The following is an 18,426-nucleotide window of genomic DNA, read 5'->3' as shown; positions in this document are numbered from 1 at the left end:
CCCCCCCCCCCCCAACCCCCATCCCCCATCCCCCATCCCCCATCCCCAATCCCTTTCACAACGGTTATCAATTGCTGTTTCTCTTTCTCTCTCGCCTAAGCTTACGGAACAAACAATATTAACCTTCAAATTTACTTTGAGATTATTTATGAAAATGTGCTCCTCGTTCCAAAATAGTTTTTTGATCTATTTTCTCCGATATCTCTCGAATGGACAGAGCAAAACAAAATCAAAAACAAACAAAAAAATTCGTATGTTATTATTCCTTTGTAATTATTTTTTAACTTGATATACTCGTATGTTTTATTAATATTAACGTACGTTGGCGTGCTCCAAAAAAATTAAACCAATGCAATCATAATCTTTTGTATCAGTTTATTACGGATTTGAACTCAATTGATATTTAATTAAATAATGTTATTGCATAACAGAATACATAAAGTATTAGCCAATGGTATAGCTTCCTAATAGAATAAGTTTATTCTTCTAATGCTTTCATCGTTGCATTCAATCGATACTTGTTTCTCTATTTAAAGCAATTACTCGCTCCTTTAATTTAAAAAATTTCTTTTCATACTGCTTGTTACATTTATTGTTCTACCTTTTCTTCCCGCAATCAATCGGACGCCTTTTTTATATGCACGAATGACTGTGATCCCATACGTCTATAACGTACGAATAGTAAATAAATAATTCACGGGGCAATTTATCGATAACGCAAACTGACAATGCTCATTTATAAAGATCACCTAAAAAAAAACTTCGCTCTACGATTATCTTCGAGCCACTTATCATCGATATTATAATGTAGAAATATTCTTTTGTAGTAACCTCGATATTTATTAAATTAAATTAAACGACAATGTTTTACTCTCGCGAATAACTATAATGTTAAACAACGATAAAAAGCCTTTCAATCAATAAAAGTGGGGGTCCAATCGGCCAATAAAAGTAATGAGTTGACCTATATTCAGAACTCAACATGTACTCTCAACTGCTCATAGAGGAAGGCGAATTGGAAAAATGTACGAACCTTGTGATCTTGCATCCACGTATAATTTATATCGACGAAAGAAAAGGATGGCTGACTGACTGCCTTAAAGAATCCCCCTTTGAATTCGTAACGAGGGTCTTAGTCGCCTATGACGCGAAAACAAAATTCCAAGCGCGTAGCGCGTGAGTCGCCGATTCGCGTATACACGGCACCGAAGGTCATAAATGCAAAGAGCCGCCGAGGCACTATGACGACGGGACACGCAAATATAAAAATAATGTACGGCCATACGTGCACCCACCCGAGGACGTCGCTATTATGTCGCCTTTACTGCCCAAATATCCTCGCCGCGCCCATCGTGCCTATGAATATTTCATAATTGTGGATCGAAACAACACATTACGTTCGTGATGAAATCCCAACTTCTTCATCCTTAATTAACTAATCACTATTGAATTTACGTATTTCAGACTCGGGCTACCTTTGCTCAATTAATAAGTTATCTGCCAGATCTATTCGAGCTTTATATTGATTACCTTATCAATGATGCGTATCAGCGATAGACATTTTTAAGGATCTATGTAAATTATGGCCTTTATTAGCACTATTATTAGTTGTAGAAGAGTACAGATAGCAATGACACGCTTATTACTTCATCAAATGAATTATAATTTTTTAATATAAAGGGAAAATTGAAAAGAATCTATACAACATAAAAAATTGAAGATATTATGATAAACGGACTTAAATAATAAAAATGAGAAATTAATTAACTCGATATCGTACATAGAATACACTTAATACATTTTTTAATTCGCTCCACCCAACGTTTCATAAAATCTAAATAGTTTGTTTATTAAGAAAATATTTTCCAATATTGTAATCCCATAATGAAGAGACTAGAACAAAAGACTCTTAAAATATTTTTTCCATTTATCCCATATAAAATATCTAAGAAATGGTATTAAATTTTTAAATATATGTCTTACGACATTTTTATATTTATATTAGTTTTTCAAATCATTGTTACGAAGTTACATGATATCTAAGAATATTAATACATTCATACGTTAGTTCTACTAGTTCTCTTCTAGCAATTCAGACGTTCAACATCATCGCTTTTGATTTCTATTCAATTATATTAAAAAAAAAAATTACAATTGTATTACATAGTCATAATTATGATATAACTATTACATTGTATGATATCATGATTTTACTAATTCAATAATTACGTTTATAGATTATTTAAAATTCTTACTTGATTCAAGAGCTTTATTCAAATCATCTTGACTATTTACTCTATGAGCCCACTTTATCGTTGTTAAATTCGTCTTTGAATCTGGAAATAATTGTTCGATAGTGGTAGCCGCCATCGTCAAATCTGAAAAGAAGATTTAGAATAATATCGTTAATATTTATACAATAAAAATATAACCTCATTGTTTATTGCATATTCTTCACATTTTTTCCCATTATTAAATTGAAATTTATTAAATGTATCATTATGTTTGGCAGTTAATCAGTTAACATTTCTATTATAATACTAACCCACTAAAGAATCTATTCGGAGCAATAATTATTTATGTATTATATTTGTGTAGGTAAAATATAACGTTATTTTCGACAATTTACAAAATATTATAAGCGTTTTTTTTATAAGACTTTAGAGAGAATATATTACTTACCGCTTAAATTTATTTATAAACTATATTTAATTGCATTGTCTCTAAGTAGTAAATTAAGTAGGAAAAATTAAGCATTAATAAAGAATTATTGCATTCTCTCTATTAAAGTCCTCCTCACTTGAATGAATACAGCATTTCACGTAAACGTAATAGAAAGTTAATTATATGTTATTAGTAATAACAACTATGTATCGTAACTATAACACATATTATGCATAATTTAATTAGAAAAAAATCTACAATTTGGTTTCAGTAGTAAATTAATATATTTATAGCGAACTGTAATTTAATTAATCAATGTCATTATCACATATTTATTTCAATATTTCTAATAAACTAATATCTCCAATGAATAATATACTTTTTATTTTGTTTAAGTAAAATATAATATACTATTTTACTACTTACGAATCTATTTTTTAATTAATTTAACATACAAATATTTAATTTAATTTTTATGCATATTTATTTATGCCTATATTATTTTTATTGGAAAGTTACAGTTTTATATACGTTATGCATTCTATAATCATTATTCATCTTTATAATTTACTGATATAGATGTGTCTATGATATTTGAATTTTATTTTATTATCGATAATCAAATATCTAACAAAATATTTTTTGTCTTAAACAAACACAAAAAATACGTATTTATTGCTTTAACATATATACTGTAACTTAATTATGTGAGACTGCAATTGTTAAGTAATTAAATAATATAAAAAATGAGATAGGAGACATTTGATTTCTTCACATCGGTTCTCTAATTCTAAAATCAACGTATAGTATAACTATACCTACTTAATCATTTATACACGCGGGTAAGTTTATGACAATTGAAACAAAGATAACAAAGTATAATTAAAAACTTCCCGTATCATTGTGTATAAATATTAATAATATGTATTCAAAATTATTCGACGTAACACACATTTATAGCTTTTATGTGTTATATCTAATTCTATTTTTCTATTGTGATTTCTATTTTAATCAATTAATATAATAAATAATTATAGGTATTGCGCAAAAATAATATTGAATATCAGGTTATGAAAACTAAACAATAACAAAAATAAGCAATGATACCATAATACATATACATGCATACACACACACACACACACACACACACACACGCGCGCGCGCGCGCGCGCGCACACACATATTTTGACATAATTTAACAATTACGTAAATTATTATATATAAAAAATATAAATCTATATTTTATTTATGCCATATCTACCTTTTGAATATTTTTTTGTATATTAAATAATTTCCTTGATTATATATTTAAAATCATACATTAAATATGATTTGAAAATCATTTAAATACTATAATTATTTAAATCAATCTGGAAATAATCTGTAGTAATTATTCGCAATTTATTGGGTTGATTAACAATAGGGTCTATACATAATTTGTCATTTAAAGTACGATTCTTTAGAAAAATTGTTCAAATGAGTAAAAATAAATTATTTTTAATATTTGTATTAATTTATTATTTGTATTAATTTACTATAACAATATATCTAAAGATTTAACCGACTGCTGTTATGAAAGCCCTTGGTTATTCAAATACTTATTCAAATTTATAAATACTTACAAATTAAAAGTTATGTACGAGTGTACAGCCAACTTCAGAATGCATAGTTAAAAAAAAAAAAGAAAAAAGAAAAAGCAAAGCTCTTGAAGCTAAAGAAAAGGAAGGCAGCAAGGATGTTTGAAGTTTGAATTATAACTCAATCGTAAATTAAGAGTACGAAAAAAAAATTATATCCCATGCATTGAAAATTGAATACAACTTTCTACAAAATTCTAACTATTAAAAAATTAAGAATAATTATATGAATATTACATAGTATGAGTTAGATTATAGATATATTCGGTTCTGAAAAGAACACAAGGCACATCACAGTTATTATTTCGAAAATTTGACATTACGTAGCTCCCAGAGTAATCGATGAAGCCTTGCAACAGCAAAATATATTTTATTGTTATTTTAGAAATCGTCTTTTTTAATTAAAAAAAAAAAAAAAAAGAAAAAAAAGAAAAAAGAAAGAAAAAAGAAAATGTAATTCTTGATATCCAGGATTATTTAGATTGAAGAAATTTCTCCAATTTTTTTTTCAAATTTTTTATCAAATTTTTAAATATGCCTCGATCTGTCTGCGACACAATAGAATATCCCCGTATAGCATTGTGTAACTTGACTCTGCAAAGGAAAATTTCTGTCACGAATTCAAGTCGAAATGGCACGGACCTTGGAATCTCACGAGGACAAATGTTGCCTTTCATTTAACACCTGCGCGATGTAGCTTCTAATTAAAATCAAGGGAAAGGAGATGCTAGCGAAAACAGGAGAGGAGAGCATGATAGATGTACAAGACGGTTTACAAAGATGAGGCACGAATCAAGTTCGTGCGCCTGCCTACTGTTCCTCCCCCGATAATCCACAATTCAGCATCCAACGACGCACGAGCGCACACCTACCCACCGAAACACACGCCCTTATATTACTAGACCACTACTACGCGCGCGCTCCACTTGCACCATCTGCACAAGTCGCTTACACACGTACGGATGCGCAGACTCGTAGATTAACGAGCTGACCTGCTAGCCTTCTGGGTAAAAATACACCTGTGTGCCGACAGAATCTCCCTGAACTTTGACCCTATATTTCGGCCTTCCTTAAATCCACGTCTAGCGCTCTGCTCCAGACTTATTCGGGTCGAGCCCTTCAATCCAGCCACTGGCCACCCCGCCATCCCTCCCCTACCTAACTCATGGTAGTGGCGCATTAGCCCTTGCAAACAGCTGCGGATGTTAAAGCGAGCCAAGTGGGCTACGTCCGCTTACAAGATAATTTATTAACGTTCGATGAGTCTGACGTTGCCCGCACTTTTCACAAATTATCGAATGAACTGAATAAATGACAGAGCGCCGATTATCATAATTTCATTGTAAGTGGAAGAAATTCTTTCGCTGCTTGATTTTAATATCGATCGTGAGAGTACAAGATCATTAGAAATGTAAATGGAAATTGCATTGGCGTGACAGATCCTACGTCGATCCTACGGACATTTAGCAACTCGTCTATATATCCGATATCAATCCACCTGGCCACAATTACACAGCCATGCTGTACTTATTTCGTAAGCGATTCCTGGCTTTACTCGTCAATTTACATACCGAATACAAACGTGTGTATTGTACTTGTTAGAGAAATTACGTAAATTGGCCTCTATATTTCACGTACGTTATCTTATCGGACGTCTATGCATTAGGACGTAAGCATAATATGGTGACTGATGTCGATCGCACATCTACGTCGTATTGCGAGTTCCTCCCCCCGAGAAGAGCCAAGGACAAAATTTCGTTGTGTGCCAGTGGTGGCGTAGTCACCGTTTCGTGGTCTACGGTCGTCTGGGCCATTTAGCAAATTAGCCTCGTACGGCTGCAAATCTTAGTAATGACTTTTAAGGTTTCGATTCGTATTGTAATGGACGGATCGTCCCGGGGCCGAGGTACTGATTTAACGAGCAGCTCCTTTCTCTTGTGGACTCGCACGACCGTGGACCGTGACGTTAATGTCGATATTTTCGGTAAATGCGATGGGGCAAAGGAAAAGGAAATGGAATTCATGTCTCATGAATGAAAATTGACGACTCTCGACTGTGCGCCTAAGCGCGCAATAACGACGCCAAAGCACTCCAACTCCAATTTCAGATCAAGGCATTTGGTTTTCCAACGAAAAGACACAAATTCTCCATAGCTATTGCCGTTGTCATAATATTGCAGTTGACACGCCGCATTGTAACGGAAAAAAATGCTATATTAATATTGTAGTTATTTCAAACAATTCCCAATTTCAAAACTCGCTCTTTTCAGTCACAAATGCAAATACACAAATGTAAAAATAGCTTTAGAATATTGAATTTATAAAACCAAATATAATGTGTATTCTTATAATATATATATATATATATATATATATATATATATATAAAATAAAAACAAAAAATAAATCAACATCGAGCCGCTTTGTGAAAATATGCTCCAAGGTCGAGTTAGATTTCATAATATTGACTTACATAGTAATCCAATTATTTGTTTAGAGACTTACACAGACTTCGTACGAGAGGATTTTTTTCCCAATGACAATAAATTACTGAATATAAGCATTTGCAAAGACATTGATCTAATGTAAAAATTTTCACTTACATTATTCGATATCATTCCTTTATCGACATTATTACGTTACAAAGTATTCAAACAAAAATGAACTATACACTTTCTCAAGTCGCTGCTCGAACCTTTTTTTAAACCAATATTTTTTCACTACATATTGCGACGACACGTACGATTAAACGATACTACGTATTATTTTCAATTTATTATTTATTTTTAAAAAATCACCTCACATGTAGAATAGATTTTAACATGTCATATAAAAGTAACATTAAATTTAACCTATTAAAGCGAGCATTTAATAGTATTGTTTATTATTTATTAATATTGCGTATAAGCAATGATACATAAATAACGGTTTTTTATTATTCATATAAGCTTAATATTTCAACTGAATACTTAAACATAGTGTAGACATATATATATATATATATATATATATATATATATGATAATGTACATAATGTATTGTATATAATTCATATCGAGCTGATTACGAATTTTGTGATGTACATAAGACGAGCATACCTAAGTCACTTATTAAACTAATGAAATTGATATTTTTAGATGGCAATTGAATGGCAAAACGATCTGTAGTTTACAAAATCCTTAACGACCTTAATTTATCGCATAACCAATCATCGTGTCGCCCGCCAAAGCATTCCCACGCAAAGCTAATAATCGCTGTCTAAATTCGATAAAAATCTCATCGGCGCTAAAAATAGTCGGCAATATTACGAGAGTCTCGCGGTCGCTCCCGCCCCCGCCCATGCCGGCGACGAGATTAAGTCGGAGCCGCGGCCGCACAATAAAGAATTAAGACCCCTTAGCTCCGATGCACCGAGATAATAAAATAATTCATCGATCGTGGGCACCGAGAGCAGACAATCCGGAGTTAAGTGGTGGCGTTGCGAGGTCCCGGCCGCCGATTGATAACCCCTTTCCTTACTCGCGCCGCTCTCAATCGCGATCTCCGCGATAAATGTTCGCCACGACCTCTTTTGCGCGCCCCCCCCCCCAACCCTCCGGTCCGGTCCCTCCATCGCCAGCCGTCCCACCGCGGACGGTTCCCCTGGCACCGGGGCATCGCGTTAGCCGACGCGCGCCAAGGCGCGAGGATACGCGGTCACCTGGCGAAAGCTGATCCGTAAGGAGGAGCAATTACACCGAGCCGTCACCGCCATTATCCTCGCCTCGAGTAATCTCGACTCGGTAAGCTGTGCCTGATGAGCTCTTCTATTGTCCAGTCCCCGGCACGCTAATAACAATGACTTCTTAAATGAAATGCCGATCTTGAGGAGCTCGAGGTCATTTTTGCACGCGGACATCGACATTATTGGTCGTTTTAATTAGCCGAATAATTTAACAGGCCAATGAGCATTAATTTTAACGAATGCCCTGCTTTAAAATGCCGTATTAAGACATTTATGTCGATTGCCTGGCTTGTGGTTGGCTGTAAAATGTATTATAATAAGTAGTACTTGGAGGCTCCAGGAAAAGTTCAATTTACAGAGGAGTTAGTCGATTGAATTTCTAAAACTATAGGAGCACTGAGTAAATTGGGGAAGTTGTTTTGGCCCATGAATATTCATGAAAACTTTTGAATAATACGTAAAAATTTCACTGTCACTTTACAATGATGAGGGTAACTGAAAATACAGTGTTCATAGAATAGAAAAAAGAAAATGTCTAATGCCCCTTGTCTTTGTAAGACATAAAACAGCGATTTAGTTTTGGTATAATTTTATAATAACACGAGCATTCGAAATAAATAGTAGCGATAAGTGATAACAATAAGTGAGCGAGAAGAGCAACTATTTATATATACATATATATATATATTTATATATATATTTATATATATATATATATATATAATAATTGCGACGTCAATGTAAAAATTATACAATAATTAAAAAACATAAACAAGCTAAATATACTTTTCATTTAATTTTTTTAATTGATAATTAAAGTTATTGTGCAATATTATTAATTTAAAAACATGCATTTCTATATAATAATTATGTTTATCAAAGATTTCATAATGTTCTGAGATAATTTTGAAAAAAACTTTAATCTCTTGGAATTTAAAAATATTTATTACATATCAAGTACAAATTTCATACAAATTTTTCTCAATTCTTAATGAAGCAAATTATTTTTATCTACTATTACGCATATAATTGTGTTTAAAGATTTTATTGTTTATTAAATGCTATTTATCATACAATTGATCGTAGTTCCATATACGACAATCTTAACTATTTCATAAAACGAAGATCCAGTCACAAAATTACATTTATATTTCTCGAAAGTTTATCCATTTCATTTAATGTAAATTAAAGAAATATTTAGTATATGAAGTATATAAAATATAACTATACTTACATGTTTCTGTACATAAAGATTGATTTTACTACTATTAACATAGAATATTACAATACCTGTATATTCTTAATATAAAGTGAAAAATATGTAATATATTTAACACTATTGTTCTATTTCATTATTATTAACAAAACAGTCGATAAATATTTTTTTCTTCAATTATATATGAGAAAAATAATGAAATATCTATTTCAGTATTTTTTTTTTAAACTACCGTAATAACTAAGCTATAAGAGAATATCATCCTATTACATAATGTTCGAGACAAGACTAAAGTCTATAATAAGAGCATTTAACAAAGGCTTAATTGTTTTACATTATATGCGAAAAAATATGCAACTAAGTATTTTGATAGCCTTCATTCTATTTTTCTTCTTGTTCTTCTTCTTCTTCTTTTTTTCTTCTTCTTCTTCATTTTTTTTTTAGTATGCATTTAATATTATTTATATTTCAACATTATATTATTGCATTCTATGCCATAAATCTATTTACTTTCTTTTCTACAATGTCGTACACATATGTGCTATATATTACCTTATAAATTATCTTTATCAAATTCTTGTATGTTTTGAAAAAATCATTTCATTGGCTTTGCATGTTAATTTAATTTTATAGTATGCATACAACAATTTATAACAAAATAAGATAACATTTGAATAATTGTCATTATATTCGATTTTTTAAACTGACGTTTCTGTAAAAGTGATATTAACATAAAACAAAAAAAAAAAAAAAAAAAAAAAAAAAACAAAAAAAAAAAAGAAATATAAGAAACAATTTTAAGTAATGAAAAATATTTCATCGGACGATCAAATCAGTAAGATAGTTTTATGAGATTCATTAAATTAGCCCAATGATATCAGAATATATAGTTTATTAATTTCAACAATTTAGATGGATGTTACGGAAATACATTTGGGCATGGATAGTTAACAGTGTATGTTATTGTGAATTTAAATTTGCAGATTATAATACAATCAGTTTTGTTTTTAATTGACCAATTTTTCCGTTCAAAGTTAATTTTATAATATAGATTTAAAGGTGAATTTTGCATAAAGAAAAATTTTCTCACTCAATTTTGATATAACAATCATAATAACTCATTTATAAAATGGTACATTCTTTTTCGAAAATTCGAAAATACTCGAAAATATCATTGGAAATTTTTTAATATTCATATTACATTTTTCCAAATTATATAGAATGCGACCTAACGGACTTGAAAGTCTGAAATTGTCTTTGGCAACTTCGTAAAGAGCTACGAGATATCGGACTTCCTTTTTTCATAAATAAACCGACATATTAGCACACGTTTACGATAAAGATAAATGCGTTTAAAAGATAAAGTTAAAATTAGTTCATTTCGAGAGATATTTTAAAGGCCGACGTGGGAAAAAGTACAATGCGTTTATTGGCTAAAATAACTATTACAAATAAAAATATAATTATTATAAAAGAATATCGATTGTTAAGGAAAAATATAATCTATTGTTTAATATTTGATTTTGATATTTTTTTACCATGGGCGATCGAAACGAACAATGCTCAACGATGACAGTTTTAACGAAAGTACTGATAACTAAATTTCACAATGAAATAAAAATAATTTCTCATTGTTTTGTTTAAATCCGATTGACGAAGTTTGGAGTTTATTCTTCATAATCGAGTTAAGAACAAATATTTTTCACTCATCAAACATACATCAAACGCATAAAGGATTGGTATGCGAGGTTAATCGAATTACTTGAGACGCAGCTCACAAATGGGGGAGCAGCGCGTAAAGAAGTTTAGGAATAATTAGTAAATTGTATAAAGGAATAATTGAAAATAATTGGAAATTTAGTTTACGATGACCCAAGGATTGACATTTCGATACAAATAAGATATTCGCGGTCAATTCCAGATCTTAATAAGTCAAATGTAAAAACATTAAGAGAGGACACGTTCGATTCAATTCACTACTTCTTTGGTCATGTTAAGATTTTCAAATCTCGGCTTTGGAACTAAAGTACGTGCGCGCATAAGAGAGACATCGAGTGAGAACGAAGAAGGTGGGACAGTGTAAAGAGTGAGAGCAATAAAGAATCGAAAGGACTTATCTTCCGGTACACGTCGTTGTCTTCCTCGTTAAAAAACCTGCGCATACATGCAAACACACAATAAGAGAGAGAGAGAGAGAGAGAGAGAGAGAGAGAGAGAGAGAGAGAGAGAGAGAGAGAGATTAGTATTGTACGGACTTAGCGCTTCATCTGTCTCTCCCCGATCTCCGATATGCCTCGTCCTCGTAAGTGACTTGCTCATGCACAATGGCTTCGACCGAGAGCTATTTCCGGTCTACTGGTCAGGGACAGCTTGCGCTTCTAACCTCAGCAGTATGTACCTTCGACTCAGTATGCTCCTTTGATACAATAAATCATCGAGATTTGTTCCTAGCTCCCATTTCCATCATCTTTACTTCATTTCTGTGATTTATATAGTTAATTTATGTATTGCAGTTTAGTGGAGAACAACCACCTGTCTCGGTACATTAAACCTTATTGAACAATAATTTTATGATGAAGGAGTCGTAGAAATTTTAAGGACTACAAGTTTTATCTTTACTACCCTATTGCATTATACACTAAATAAGAATTGCTTATAATTTCTATTTCATCAGCATTTTTCTATTTGATTTTAATTTTTTGTTTGGTCGAGTCTTAGACATATGATGAGGTACATAAACGTAGAGCCATTACGACGTCCGGAGAGCGAGAAAGAGAGGTACGGAGAGGCCAGGTATAGGATATGGGAAAATTTGCATAGCAGGACGAGGTGGACTATGTGCTAAAGTCCAATGGCGTGTCCCGTTATGTATACAAGGAAGAGGGCGAACTTGATTTCCCCTCATACGAATAGGGAAGCTGTCGAGCTTGTGCAAAACAAATTACACGACGTTTTACGTTGTTTTTATACATAAATATAAATTTGTTATAAAAAAAAAAAAAAAAAAAAAAAAAAAAAAAAAAAAAAAAAAAAAAAAAAAAACATACACAAGCGCGTCTTCATAATATAGCATAAAATAGCAAAAATGATTGCATAAGTAAATGTTCGAATGAAATCACAATAATCGTTAGCCAACAAATAAAACAACACGATTATTAGCAGTAATTGTTTCTAATTTGTACCTTATTGTTTCTAACTTAATCTGTTTAACTTAATTGGTACGGAATTTTTGTAATTCTTTAAATAGCGAAATAAATAAATGATAAATATGAAGATTATAAATAGATAGTTTATGCTTCAAAGAGATATTGTTTACTCAAACAGGATAACTTAAAAGAAAAATGCTTATTTGTATAATCGGTAATAATTAATAAAATATAAAATTTGCTCAAATTATTTCTTCGATTTTACATTTATGAACGATATATTGTATATAGTTTTTCACGCTTTCAAATTAGATTATCAATAAAAATTAATAAAAATTTGCAAAATAATATATGCCCTTGTAGATAGTTTATTATAGAAATATTATTAAATCATCCTACTCTCGATTATGTAATAAATCATTAAACAGAAGCTTAAGAATTTAGATGTAAGTATAAATTTTTTTATTTATTACAGAAAAATGAAATGAAAGTAAAAAATATTTTAATCCTTTTAACAATCCCGTATCGATGAGATAAATAAATATTTTTCTATTTAATTAGAGAATTAATTACATTTTCTGAATGACATAACAGAAATCGTTCAAAAAGTTTACAGTTCTTTTTTTAAATAACAAATATAAAAATTATGCATTGGAAAATTCCTACTATCGATTGTTAGAGCTCAAAGGTCTTGGTCTTGTAAATTTTAATAATAAATTTATTACGCCTACACACACACGCACGCACACGCACACACAGAGAGAGAGAGAGAGAGAGAGAGAGAGAGAGTCATACATGCAATACGATACTTGATTTTGTCGCTTTAAATCACCACTTGTATTTAACGCTTGAGTACTGCGAACTATTCGAAAGTAGAGATATTTTATTACTCTTTCACGCCTCTTCTATGCAGCAACCCCAAAAGGAGTCGGCTAAGCGATAAAAACGGTTCTTTGGAGCGCCATAAATTATTTGGGACACGTACTTTAGTCCTGCATAGAGCAGCAGGTCTCATCTCTATCCTCGGAAAACGTTGCACAAGTTCTCTCTTACACTTAAAATTAAGTATTACATTTTATATAACCGCTGTATACAATGTTCTAGTAAATCAATTAAATTCAATGAAAATTTAATTAAGCGAAACATGAACATTAATCAATATATAATTCAATCAAATGAACACACTGGAAGGGGCAGTTTACGTAACAAGGCAGGAAGTAGTAGGAGTCACGATCAGTTTGAGTAAATATTACACGGTGCATTGTGTGTGCGCCTCTTGCAAGCGAAAAGATAGTAATTAGTAATAAGAGCGAATCCTTGCTGCGATATCGCAATGTATAAAGGCTAAGGTCGGTCTGTAAAAATGTACTCACGAGTCCAATTGTAAGAACCGCGACGAAACGTGCACAACATCTATATTCAACATCTATATTTTAATTAATACTGGGCCCCGCAATAGTCCTATAAATACATACATACATACATACATACATACATACATACATACATACATACATACATAATAGCATAAAACAACGAGTTACAATTGCAATTTGTTATAAGAATAAAAGCAATTAAAATAAAAGCATATAAGCTTATAAAGTGAAATTAATAATTATATATATATAAATTGGAATAGTGAAACAATTGAAATGTGTAAAGCCACAATTATAATTGCTTGCAAGTGTATAGATAGATGCTTCAAAATAGCTATTTACAGATTATTCAACAAACTTTTCGACACTTAAACTTCAAGTATGTTGATTTGCAAAAAAAAAAAAAAAAAAAAAAAAAAAAAAAAAAAAACCCCTACTACTAATTATATGTATAATATCTAAAATGTAATCGATTTCATGAGTGTAATAAATGTAAATTAATTTTTAATAAATATTACATACTATGTGTACATTATATAACCCTTTGCTTACTTACTGCATATGGGAAATATAATACACTGCAGTGGTTTAAATTTAAATCCACCTGGAAATACCTTCTCCTTATTTACCTCATTATCAGTCACATGTGCATTGCTGGCCCTTCTCAAAAAAGCGTATCCAATCTCACATTAATTTAACAAGATAAACACTCAGGTTATAATGCAAGATAAGAAAAATTGTGTCCCAATGCTTTTATGACGTTTAAAAATTATGCTTACGTTACCTAAGAAAAGAAACATAATGGCGACGATATTTTATTCATTTAAAAGTCTATAATAATCTTTGGAAGGGGGATGAGGATGAGGATGAGGATGAGGATGAGGATGAGGATGAGGAGGGGGGGAGGGGGGAAGGTAAGAAAAAGGATTTATTTTACACCATGTATGATAATTTGAACTTTGAACCCAAAGTGCATTGATTAATAGAAATTTTCCATTTAACACTTGGACACTATAAACAATATTTTATTAACATTCGTTAATCACGTTTATAATTTTATATTAAATTTATACGCAACAGATGAAAACGGAGACAATTTTAAATCAAGAAAGTTTAAAAATTCATCGATCGTAGGAGAATAAAAAAAAAAAAGAAGAACAAAGTAATGATTATGAAGTGTCGCTGAACGACCAAATAGGTTGCTTCCAAAACTTCCAAAAGGGTGAAACGATTTTTTTTCCCCACAATGCACGTTTTACGCGTCTCAAAAGACAAAAGTGGCCTGAAGTAATACTTGTCAAAGTATTGATTTTAGTTACTTAAGACATTGTGCAACATTTGCTTAACATTATTGTGGAACCGAGCGTACAGGAGAGAAGAGTGGTGGTATACGTAATCCGACAAGAAGTATTACGGGAATTGAACTGGCAGATTGTGATAATAACTTCGAGCAATGTATTATAAGTGTCTACCGCAAGTAACGAGAAAGGTGATAATTAGTTTATAAGGACACGTCATTGGTACGCTCTTATTGCTTAGAAGGCACGGCCGATCGGTGAGAGACGACCAGTTTGAGACGAAACGCGTACGACTTTGTTCTTGATATCCTTGATATCCCTTCCGGACTTTATCTTTGCCTTTAGAATAATTATTTTATTACATTATCTAAAATCAAAGTAATGCACGTATTATTAATTATTTGATTATAACTGAAATATTTAATAATAATTTTAGACTTCTAGACTTAAATATCGGTATACCTATTCTCCCCATTTCTTTATCTCTTTAATAAGATATTAAATAATAAACCTTAACTAGAGAATTTACAATTACTCTGTATATTAGCTAATCATATCTTTGCATATTGTATGAATAATCATAATCATATCAAATTCCAATTTTCTAAATAATATTTGAAATTAAATCATTATATTTCATAAATTATGTCACAACATTAATAAAATGATGGATAATTTATTGTTTGTAAAATATATTCTTAAAATTTTATAATTATATAATTTGTCATAAGATAGTCCGATAGTCGAATACACATAATACCACAATAATGTTTCTAATGTGCTTTCCCTAAGTATCACTAAACATATATACGAGCATTTAATTTACCTATCCTCGCTCATTATATTAATTGAATTGTATGCATGGGAAAAGGTACGGTTATTAGTTTTTTTTTTTTTTTTTTTTTTTTTCCTGGCAAATATTATCTATTTGCATTAGCTGGAAAAACAGTTAATTGCAATAATATCACATTAAACAATGTTTTTGCAATTTCATTGAAAACGATGAAATTACGATGATAATTAATTTATGAATATTAAGAAAATCAGCTAACGTATATAACAATGTTATTATATATTGTTAATGCTAAAAAGTAAAGGCAATACAAATTTTAACAATTAGGATTATAGACTACGAGAGGCTGAATGAAGGACGATTTTAATGGTAATAATACAATTTAATTATATTTATAAAGACGTTATTGTAAATAAGATTTTTTTTTTTTTTTTTTTGTAAATCAAAATATTTCAAAATATAAATTTTTCAATTATATAACATTATTATTATAGATATATTTATTTATTGGATCATTATAATTGAATTTAAATCAAATTTCAATTTAAATATTAAAATAGATGAATATCTTATACATACAATATATGTCAATGTAAAAACTTTCTCTGTTAGAATTTAATCGTAAATATAGGATTATTTGTTCATAAGTAATTTCTATTCATATATATATATATATATAATACAACGGAAAGTTAGATCTATTAGTTTAAGACATACTTGAATGATTTTTATAGAAAACTTGTTATAGTAAACAATACGTAGAACATTTTTAATCATTTGAGATACTTACATTTGGCCTATTATAAGTAACTATATATTTTTACATTAAGATAGGCTATTTTTTTTTATCGATGTGTTATCAAACATTTGTATTATATTTGCATTGTAAACATACATTAATTATATAATTATTTTATATGTTTTAAAATAAAGTTCGAATATATAAATTAATTTCTTTAATAGCATGTAAGGTAGAAATTAAATTTACAGACAACTGTTTCAATCAAAATTTATATTTGTTTAAATTTTTGAAAAAAAAAAAAAAAAAAAAAAAAAAAAAAAAATTAATGTTGAAAACGTAATGAAAAAGTAGTTATAATAATGATTAAAATTGAAAGAGAAATTCCGAGCAATACATTAGGATTTAAAATAACTTGGAGTGAACCCAAGTGACTTAATTATGATAAATGATATAATTCATTGCAAAATAATAATATTAACTTTATAATATAAATTTAATCGTATTAAAGATGAGCTTTGTAATTTGATACTAGAATCGTATTTTTCTATTTTTACCATTTTTCCATTAAGTATGCTACTAAGCATATTTGTACAATTAGTTAATTAAAAAATTTCCCTTTCTCCCTTAAGATATACGGCAATCGATTCTCTGCTTTTTCCAAAGAATTTAGAAATTTCGTAACGAGTGATATTATTACATCGGATAGTTATCTCGGTTTTATCTCAACAACATACTCCAATCGAAGCACTAAACTGGCAAATTTGAATTCCCGGTAATAGTCGTAGCTGGAAAATGCTTTCACACTTTGTTGAAGGGCAAAAAGTGAAGGTAAGATGTTCGTTCCATGAGACCGACGGAGAAAATGAAATATTGCTCTAAAATTAGCAGAATCGCCAACTCGTATGTGTACAGACGCGATAACTCATAAGAGTTGCTAAGACTCGGCTCGAGTCAACGACTGCGGAGAACGAGTTAGAAGAGAGACGCACACACTCCAATACACGAGTGCGAGGGAAGCCTTAATTGACCAGTACAATCGATCGGCTGTATTCCGGTACATGTGTGCCCGAGCGAATCTCTCAACACTAGCTCGCTCGCACTCGCACACACACGCAACATTTTAACATTACTAGCGCCCTCATGCCGTAACTACAAACTTTCTATTATTTTTATTATTTATCTTATTGTTATTTTAGACAATACGCAGCTGCGAATGGAATATTATAATGGCGAGCGCACGAGTCCACGAGTCTCACGGATCTTCGCCTCAATCTTGCACGATGGAAAAGGCAGACCCGATGCTTTGACTGCTCTCGATATCGCCGAGAATGTGAAATTTCTTTTTAAAGATTCGTGGCTCAAATTACTGCGTCAAACAGATCGTTAACAATAGCAAGCCTTTTTTCTTTCTATCTTTCTTTCTTTCTTTTTTTTCTTTTTTTTTTTTTTTTTACTTTTTCCATTATATTTTTAATTTAATTGTATTTTAAATAATAACTTTTTGATATAACTATAATTCGGTTGGTAGGGAATATTTTATATTCTCGTTTTAACAAATATCAAAGTCAAAGTACAAGCGTAGAATCTCCTTTATTAAAAATACATATAAACTATAAAAAGCTGAAGACTGAACTGCGAAATATTCGTAATTTATTCTAATTCTGGATGGTTGGAGTTTAGATCGATTTTTAAATTTAATAAAAAATATCTGATTTATGTTCTCGCAGCAATTTGAATGTATGTAACGTTGGTTACGAAATTATATAATAAAAAGTTAGAAGTATAATATAAATAAAGTACATCTTCCAATGTACAAGTAAAAATATA

The 18,426-nt window shown here is 30.5% G+C and overlaps 1 protein-coding gene across 1 annotated transcript in view; it reads right to left on the bottom strand.

Moving 5' to 3' along the window:
- LOC105364159 (protein FAM151B) overlaps positions 1–18,426 on the bottom strand; it is a 33,180-nt gene that overhangs the window by 4,421 nt on the left and 10,333 nt on the right. The window contains exon 2 of the mRNA XM_011502029.1: positions 2,256–2,378. Within this exon, the coding sequence (XP_011500331.1) occupies positions 2,256–2,378 (123 nt within the window). The remainder of the gene's footprint in view (positions 1–2,255; positions 2,379–18,426) is intronic.

The sequence above is a fragment of the Ceratosolen solmsi genome, unplaced genomic scaffold, assembly GCF_000503995.2.
Source record: "Ceratosolen solmsi marchali unplaced genomic scaffold, CerSol_1.0 scaffold43, whole genome shotgun sequence".
In the NCBI taxonomy this organism is placed as follows: domain Eukaryota; kingdom Metazoa; phylum Arthropoda; class Insecta; order Hymenoptera; family Agaonidae; genus Ceratosolen; species Ceratosolen solmsi.
The sequence above is the reverse complement of the archived record's forward strand: the minus strand, read 5'-3'. Positions and strand labels throughout refer to the sequence as shown.